This window comes from Bidens hawaiensis, unplaced genomic scaffold (genome assembly GCF_021521415.1).
Source record: "Bidens hawaiensis isolate Kalapana, Puna unplaced genomic scaffold, B.hawaiensis_p1.1 tig00002380_1, whole genome shotgun sequence".
NCBI lineage: Eukaryota > Viridiplantae > Streptophyta > Magnoliopsida > Asterales > Asteraceae > Bidens > Bidens hawaiensis.
This window is the reverse complement of record NW_027491129.1, coordinates 967271-976706: the sequence shown is the minus strand read 5'-3', so window position 1 is coordinate 976706 and position 9436 is coordinate 967271. Positions and strand designations below refer to the sequence as shown.

At 46.5% G+C, this 9436-nt stretch overlaps 1 protein-coding gene across 1 annotated transcript; it reads left to right on the top strand.

Annotated features, from left to right (window-relative positions):
* Positions 1–6975: 6975 nt before the first annotated feature.
* Positions 6976–8795, top strand: LOC143619044 (putative aspartic proteinase GIP2). The gene has a single exon (XM_077091073.1). The coding sequence runs from the start codon at positions 7402–7404 to the stop codon at positions 8704–8706; it is 1305 nt and encodes a 434-aa protein (XP_076947188.1). The 5' UTR covers positions 6976–7401; the 3' UTR covers positions 8707–8795.
* Positions 8796–9436: the final 641 nt, after the last annotated feature.

Below are 9436 nucleotides of genomic sequence, written 5' to 3'. Positions count from 1 at the left end.
AATGATTCTCTTTAAGAACATCGAAGCTGATGATTTTACATTTATACTTTTCTGAACACTAATATGCCGGTTTTCACCGCATAATTACGTGAAGTCATTGCATGGGAAGGCGGTCCGACCCGCATGAACCCAATAACGTGACAAACCTTCAAGCAGGTCAGTTGAAGGGGAAGAGTTCAATTATCCCATTAAATGAAATTGCCGGTCTATCCGCATGAATTATTAAGGGAAACTGAACACTAACCTATTGACAACCGCGCGTCGAACGGTTCAAAACAAAACTCTTAAAAGGATGAGGAAAACCTACACGCAGGTCAGATAAGGGTAAAGTTTTGCCATCCTACTAAGTGCAAGTGACGGTTCTACCCGCACAATCACGAAAGAGGAAGCAAAACTTCACACCTATTATCAACCACGTTCAAAGGTTAACTTATCCTCAAAAAGATGAGGAAAACCTACACGCAGGTAAGATAAGGGTAAAGTTTTGCCATCCTACTAAGTGCAAGTGACGGTTCTACCCGCACAATCACGAAAAAGGAAGCAAAACTTCACACCTATTATCAACCACGTTCAAAGGTTAACTTATCCTCAAAAAGATGAGGAAAACCTACACGCAGGTCAGATAAAGGTAAAGTTTTGCCATCCTACTAAGTGCAAGTGACGGTTCTACCCGCACAATCACGAAAGAGGAAGCAAAACTTTAACTCATTATCAACCACGTTTAACAGGTTAACTTATTCTAAACACTTGGAAAATTGCTAATTTAAACTAAGTATGCAAGTCATAAGTTTATAAAGCAAGAAACCCAAAGAAGGAAATAACAATCTTATATGCAAAAAGATTTATATTTCACATTAATTATTACAAGAATGGCCGGGTAACTACCCGCCTACGAAAAGAAAAATACATCTATACAAGACTATCCTAGCAATGGGAAGGGATCTTCAGGATCAAGCCTCAGGGCCGCCTCCACTTGGACCCGCTCCATCAAAACGGGGCGGTTCGAGGAAAGCTTTAAGGACAGCTAACCCATCATCAGCAGCAGCTACTTGGTTCACCTTCTCCACCACTGGATGCGGGAAGGCAGCATATTGATTTACTGCTTGGTCATATATGGCTTCAGTGTCAACATTGTACAAAGGGAAGTTGGAAGGCGGGAAGCCTTTCACAACGAACCCTAGACCAAGCAGAAAGCCAGCCCGTTCCCGATCCTCGTGAGAAGCGTTGAGGGCTGCGCTCATAGCATCGTCGTAGGATGTCTCTGAGAAGACCCGATGCACAACCTACAAAGAAAATACAAGTGTCAAACACCTTTTCTATGTACAAAGGAAAGCGTGAAGACGTAAAGATAAAATACCTGAGGCAACGCTTCTCGAAGAAGCCATTCCTTGGCAACCAGGGCTTGGGTGCAGGCGCGTTCGGCTTCGCTTTTATTGAGGTTGGCAAGTTGCACTTCCTTTGCAGCAGCCTCTTCAACGCCCTTAAGCTTCCGCTCGGTGTGGTCAAGCACGCCCCTCTGGTCCAGGATCTCTTGGAGCTTCTTGGCATCTTCCATGGCCAAGGCATCATGAGCATGTTGGAGAGCCTCTAGTTGGGCCTTGAGCTCCTCGTTCTCCATGCGTAAAGGCTCAGCAACGGCTTCAGCCTTGGTAGCCCTCTCAGTCGCGTTCCTCGCAGTCTCCTTAGCCAGCCGAAGCTGTTCGTTAACAGCTTGGGCAGCCTTGGAGCGGGCCTCGAGTCGCGCTTGAACTTCAACCTCGAGGGCCTTGAAAGCCTTCTCCTTCTCCGCAGCAGCTGCGGTCAATCGTTGGTTCTCCTCCCGAAGAGCACGCGCCTGAGATACGTCCTTGGCGCGAGCTGCTTTCAACTTGTCGTTTTCACGACAAAGCAGCTCGACGCGCGGCTGCATCCGGGCCTGGAGAACCCGAAGCTCATTGGTTAGCCTACCCTCCTGGTAGCTAGCCATGGCTTCCCCCAACGCACCATGAGGAGCAGCGTGGCGAGCCCAGTCCACGCACTCCACAGGGGTACGAAGGGTTGTTCCTCGGCGTATGTTTCATCGCGGAACATACACTTCATTGGAATCCGACACTGCAAAAAACAAAAAAGCAGTTAGGAAAAAGAAAAAAAAAAAAAAAAAAAATTAAGTGAAAAAGGGCCAAAGGAACCCTACGCACCTGTAGGGTCTATAACAGGCCGATAACCGCCGAACCCATCACCTGAACCTAAAGGAAACCCATCCAAAAGGTCAGGCAGATGGGAAGGTGGCAAGGACTGGCGAGTACTCCCATGCGTACCTGATGGGCCGGCCATCGGTGCCGGTGGCGGGGGCATGGTGGCAGCCGCCGCAGTCGCTGCCGCAGAATCCGCAGCAATCGTAACCGCCGGCTCGGTGAAGGACGCCGTAAAAATCGCACTCATGGCCGGCGGTGGCGTAAACTCGGCTGGAACAGTCGGCTCAGAATGAGCAACTGAACCAGCGGGACCAGGCGCAGGCGCCTGGTTCGACGCCTCAGGTAGGCTGACCAAGACTACCGTCATCGGCGGAGAGGTACTACTCGGTACTTCACCCTGGAATGCGTCAACATCCACGCCTGCACAAGAAGATAAGTGTTAATAAATTTAAGAAGAATGTTTGTACTTACGGGTTTTCTTGAGCCTAAACGTACGGAGGGGCGGGGACAAGCCCGATGGGGCCGGTCTCTTGACGCCGGTCACCGTCGTCGTCATTGGTTCTCCGGAGGTAACAGTCGTAGCCTCCGGAGCAGTGGTCTTCTCACCACCGGGGTTCCCCGCCACCTCTTCACTATCTGACTCGGTGTCAGATAGAAGCACCGGATCAGCCGTGGAGGCCACCTTCTCCTTTCCCTTCCCTCCGGCAGCCTTCTTCTTCCGCACAAGGGGAGGACCATCTGCGGATTCCTCAGAAGAAGACAGGATGTAAGGATTTCCAGCAGCGGGTACAGCATTGAGGGGTTGAGGATAGAATATCGCCTTACCTGGCCGCCGGTGGCTCAGGATCTCTTGGCCCGGCGGATAGACCTCCACAAACCGATCCGCCGTCTGCTCCAGGATGGGCAACTCATTGTCGTCCAGAGCACGAGTGCCCACCCGCACGGGACCGTCAGCTTCCCGCGGGAACAGGAGCGACTCCAAATTATTCCCCTCTGAAAGAAAAGAAACAGTTAGAAAATAAACTAATATCAGCAAGAAAGACAAGACATACCATAAGGAATAGAGTTCAAACCGTATTCGAGAAGGATGGGAAACCGAGACGCCTCCTTCCATACCCGGCTCATCCCCAGCAGCACCATCCCGGACTCCGCAAACCGGTAAACCGGAGATTGGACCCGGGATATCTTCGCGAACCATTCCGCCTCCTGGTAGCTGGAAGCGTGAAGGCTCGGAAGCGCTTGACCCTTCTTGAACTTCATGGCAATGGGGATGGCGCGGGCAGAGATGTAGAGGAACTCCCGCTTCCACGATCGGAGACTGCGCTCGGTCACGCAGATCTTCAAACCCTTAATACGGGTTGTCAGGGTGTACCACCCCTGGACGCACCTCCAAGTATAGAAGGTCATCAGGCGGTCCACGTAGGGCTCAATACCCAGAATCCGGCACACCCACTCGAAGTGCCGGACCTTGGCAATCGCCATCGGATGCACCTCGGTCAGGTGCACACCGTGCCTCTCCAGGACACGGTACACAAACTTTGTCAATGGGAACCTAAGGTTCCCATAAACAAAGAATGCAGCATATACCCCGATCTTGCCACTGGGGGCATCGTACACAGTCTGGTGGGATTCAGGAAACTCAGGCTCGAGAGACTCAAGCATGAACTTCCTGACGATGTACTGGTACTGATCGACAGGTAGAGCACACTGGCACTCGCCAGCAGTACTCCTATCGTCGGCTACAACTTCAGCATCATGAGAAGACATTTTGGCAGAAAGAAGAAAGTGATTTCGGGAAAATGCTTGCCTGAAAAGGGGAGTCTTTGCCGGAAATCACTATGAAGAAGAAGAGAGGTGAAAGTGTGGATTACAAAGAGGCCTCTCCCCCTTTATATACTAATCGCAATTAATGTGGTGAATTTAATGCGGAGGAGAGAGAAATCGAGGGTGCAATGAAACTATGACACGTGGCAAAAAGCAGGCTGGCAACAGCTGTTGACAGGACGTGTGCAAGTAATTTCGCGGCCACGCGCCCGAAAAATCGCGCCCACGCGCCGTAAAAAGCGTCTGGAATGACCATATAATGTCACGTCACCATAACTTCCTGCACGTCCTGACACAGTCAGAAGAAACTGTCGCACGACGTTTCAGAGGTTTGGACTGTTCCTATCTTTCCACCAACCTTTCGAATTTCAAAATTCAAAATTTAAAAATATTTAAAAGTAAGCGGGAAAATACCCCCTTACCTTGGCGAACAAGTAACCGTAAGACGGCTGCGGGTACAGTGTTAAGGCAAAACCCTTCACATACCTAGCACCCGCAGGGAATTGAAGCCAAGTAAACTTTGGCGAACAAGTAACCATAAGACGGATGCGGGTACAGTGTAAAGGCAAAACCCTTCACATACCTAGCACCCGCAGGGAATTGAAGCCAAATATTCCTCGGCAACCAAGTAACTATAAGACGGATGCGGGTACAGTGTAAAGGCAAAACCCTTCACATACCTAACACCCGCAGGGAATTGACGCCAGGAATACCTTGGAAGTAAAGTAACCGTAAGACGAGCGCAGGTACAGTGTTAAGGCAAAACCCTTCACATACCTAGCGCTCCGCTGGGAATTGAAACCAAGAAGGATCTTCTGGGCAGTGCTTGCGGAAACGGAAATAACATCCCCGCATAGCGGGAACGTCGAGAACTACGTTGTTTGAAGCTCCAAGATGGAATTGGTGGTTTAAACATAACTGATCACTATGTTCAAAACTACCAAAACCTCATGGAGAATCCACACAAGTGGGACTCAACGCTCCTGACTTGCGACGAGATTACATACCTGCCTGCATCATACCCAAAGACCAAGCAGGAAACTCGGGAATTTCTGCAAGTGACAAGGACTTCCGCGGGAGGAATCCTTATGGAAAACCTTAAAAAACCCCTTTTCAAAACCCTTTGCTTAAGTCCAAAAGTTCACCTCACTTTATTAAACACGCATGAGAAGAACATTGGACTGGGGGGACTTGAAGAGGTAGGTCCCAGCAGAGCCCAGTTGGACCCGCAGGACTCACCTTAAACAGGGACGTCTGCGCAGAAACCAACAGGATCCGCAGGACCAACCATGCTCAGAGACGTGACGTCCTTACGCGCAGTACGCAAGCTGTTCCCGCAGGAAATGCCTCCCATGGTGAAGGACTCCGCATGTTCCCGCAGCCTCGGATACAAGCCATGAGGGAAGGCCACCCGCGCAGCAAGGCTACATGCACAAGGCACTTAGCTCTCAATCACTCAGTGTCACCTGAAGGAATGAGCGAAGCCGGGAACAATCCCGCACAAGGGCGGGAGGGGGAATACTCCCGCCCAAATAAGCCAGTCCGTACGATACAGGAAGATCTTCTGTACTGTACCTGACGAGGTATGGGAAAAAGATCTGACTAAAGATACGACAGCTTATGGACAACAGTATGGCGAGCAGCATGCTCCTACACTGTTTGTCACTGTTAGCCGCTGCCTACTCACCAACTCTTGTCATACCACGTGCGTAGCTGGCAGTTGGTGGAAAAGGAATAGTATACAGCAGGTCTGGTCACTATCAGCCGCTACCTACCCACCAACTACCAGCAGGACACGTGCGTAGGCTACTGTTGGTGGAACAGGAACACTGTTGCAGCCGGCCATACCTCCTTGGAAACCTACCTTCGGCTATAAATACCACAAATGGTATGATCATCTCATCTTATCACATTACCATCATATCATATCTTGTATCATCATATTATACCTGATATCTGCTCTAGCAATCTCTTAATATACTTTTATATTTAAAGAGCAATCTAGTCTGATTCTCACGCCGGAGGGTGGTCACAAGGAGGAACCCCCCCCTTCTCAGTGACGAGCTCACGGTGTCTGTTTTGCAGGTTATCAGAAGAACCATCTTCCAAGGGTCTAACCCCTCGTGGGAAACATCTCTCCAACCCCCAGGTTACCAGTAACCTGCCCGGGGTCCGGTTAGTGTTTCTTCAATATGGCACCAAACAAACTTCGAGAGACTTAAAATTAACTATTATAGAGCTTTGAAGTTTGTGACAAATTTGTTTCTTCAAACTTGCAAGAAACATGTAGTGTGGGCCCCACCGTAGGTTTTGATTTCGGTTACCATCTTAATATGCTTTTATCATATTAATTCTTTTTGAATTAATATGTAATGATTTATGCTTGTTTGTTCGTTAGAGTCTTTTATGTTTGTTTGTCTATAAATGTTCATTAGTGTTTGTTAGTGTTTATTTGTCTAATAGTGTCCATTAGTGTCCATGTATTCGTTTGTCCAATTTTGCCTATTAGCTTCCATTTACAATACTAACGAACGACCACTGACAAACTCAATTTCTAAATGAACGAACACAATCACATATTTTCTTTTCGTTCAATAGAGTGTTCGTGAACCGTCTGTTTGTCCAACAAGAGCTTAACGAACAAACACGAACAATGTCTCGTCTGGCTCGGTTCGGTTTGCTTACAGCCCTTGTGACAACGTTATTACACTCTTCGTTATCTCAAACATTCATACATACATTTCACTTAATTAGAATTAGTAAGCGTGTCGGTTATGGCACAAACAATCACAAAACGGTAATTACTATCTTTGGAAACAAAGGTCTATAATGTGTGTCACTAAGTAACCGTGTGAAGTTCTTACATTGTTTATGAAGATGGTTCTTTTATATAAAAATCATTTCATTGCTTCGTCATAATTTCATAACATTTATTTTTCAAACATTGACCTTTGCTATGCCCTTATCCAACAAATGCAACACGTTACGCGTTTAGCGAATTTTAGGCCGAACATATTAAATATGAAAGTTTTCTGGTGCTAACGTCATAAAAGGGATTTAATATTGTGAAAACCACAAACTCCCACAGTTTTCATATCTAGCAAGTGGATCGAGACATACATATTACTAACCAGAAGGGAAACACAACCCTTCAAAAGAGAGAGTTTAGTGGTCTAGCACAACTTAGGCATGGTATAATAATAATAATAATAATAATAATATAATATAATGTACCGTGTAAAAGGTCAAAGTCAAAAGCAATAAAGCTTATCCTTGATGTTATTTAATTGCCCAATTGCTTATAGCGACTGTGATCCAGATCTATTTAACACCCTCAATCTATTTCCATTGATATCATCATTGAGACTGTTGGATTAAATATTATTTCAAAACATCAAACTAAATGGCACCTTGTTTGTTTCACTACTCTCTCCTCTTTTCATTCTTAGTCATATCTTGTTCGTGTGGAGCTCAAACCAGTTTCCGGCCTAAAGCACTCCTCCTCCCGGTCACCAAAGACCCGTCTACTCTACAGTACGTGACACGTATCAACAAAAGAACTCCTCTTGTCCCGGTGGCCCTAACCCTTGATCTGGGTGGTCAGTTTTTGTGGGCCAACTGCTACACCGGCTATGTGTCTTCCACGTACCGTCCAGCTCGTTGCGGGTCCGCACAATGCTCACTGGCTAAGTCCACCGCCTGCTCCACCGAGTGCCTGGGAGCTCCAAAGCCCGGGTGCAACAACAACACGTGTGCTCTGATGCCAGATAACACTGTCACACGTGTTGCAACCATTGGCGATCTCGGTTCGGATATAGTTTCCATCCAATCAAGCAACGGTAACAACCCTGGTCGGGTTGTTACCGTTCCTAAATTCCTTTTCGTTTGTGGGTCTGCTTTAGACGGCCTCGCTAGTGGCGTTGTCGGCATGGCAGGGCTTGGAAGAACCACAATATCACTTCCTTCTCAATTCTCTTTGGCTTTTAGCTTTCGCAGGATATTCGCTATATGTTTAACTTCATCTTCAAACTCTCCTGGCGTCGTCTTCTTCGGGGACGGACCATATAGATTCTTATTAAACACCGACGCCTCGAGTAACCTTATCTACACGCCGTTAATCAAAAACCCGGTCAGCACGGCTTCCGCCTACACTCAAGGTGACGCTTCTTCTGAATACTTCATTGGCGTGAAGTCCATCAGGATCAATGACGAGACTGTCCCGGTGAACAAGACGTTGCTGACCATTAACCGCCAAGGCCACGGTGGTACCAAGATCAGCACCGTGAATCCGTACACCGTCATGCAAACGTCAATATACAAGGCTGTTATTGAAGCGTTTGGTAATGCTCTCTCTGGAGTGCCTAGAGTACATTCGGTTGCGCCTTTTGGTTTATGTTTCAACTCCACGAGCCTTGGAAGTACACGGGTGGGCCCGGGCGTGCCTCAGATCGACTTGGTTCTCCAAAACAATGATGTTTTATGGAGGATCTTTGGTGCGAATTCGATGGTGCAAGTGAGTGAGGATGTTTCGTGTCTTGGGTTTGTGGACGGAGGAGTTAATCCGATGACTTCGATAGTTATCGGTGGACATCAGATCGAGGATAATCTGCTGCAGTTTGATCTTGCTCGATCTAGACTTGGGTTCAGCTCCTCACTCTTGTTTCGACAAACAACATGTGCTAACTTCAATTTTACCTCAAACGCCTAAAACGTTTGGAATCATGTGATAAAAAATAAGTGTACTTCGTACTTGTTTGTTTGTAATTCATACCTTTTTTGTTTATAATAACTGATTCATCAGCACCGTTACATCGAAACAATGGCATTCTTGCACTTTGTATCCAGCCAGACGTATATGCACAGAGTTAGCTTGGTATGTCAGTTTTTCATCTCTCATTCTTACATGATGTCAGGTCCCGTTAAACTCAAAACACTCAAACTTCATGAACACTACTTTTCCTAAATTGTTTGCTGATTTCTGTTTGTTAACTGTGCGGAATACACAAAACAATCAAATATCTAATTTAGGAAAGCATAAAATGACGCAGACTAACAAAATTCACTCAAAATATTTTCATTCATAATCTTACCTCTATATATATAATAAATAAAGGAAAACAATATGTGCCATGTGTCACCTTAATAATTACCCATTATTTTATTTTCCCGCTCAAACATAATTAGGGTTCAAACATAATTAAGGTTTAGACGGGTGATTAATATTTATCAACATTCCTATTCTCCATGCCAAACTTTTTCTTTCACAATTAGGTTTCATCGGCTCCTGTTCTACATGTTCATCATCTGATGCGATAACACTTTCTATTCTACTATATGACATGTAGTCAATAAACATTCTCTAACCGTAATCTTTATCAGTTCATCGAATCGTTCACCCCTGATCTGTTTAAATCCAGCCGAAGCCTTCCATCTGTAAG

Excerpts from the sequence above, each read along its gene's own strand:
- LOC143619044 (XM_077091073.1), top strand. The coding sequence starts at position 7,402 with ATGGCACCTTGTTTGTTTCACTACTCTCTCCTCTTTTCATTCTTAGTC.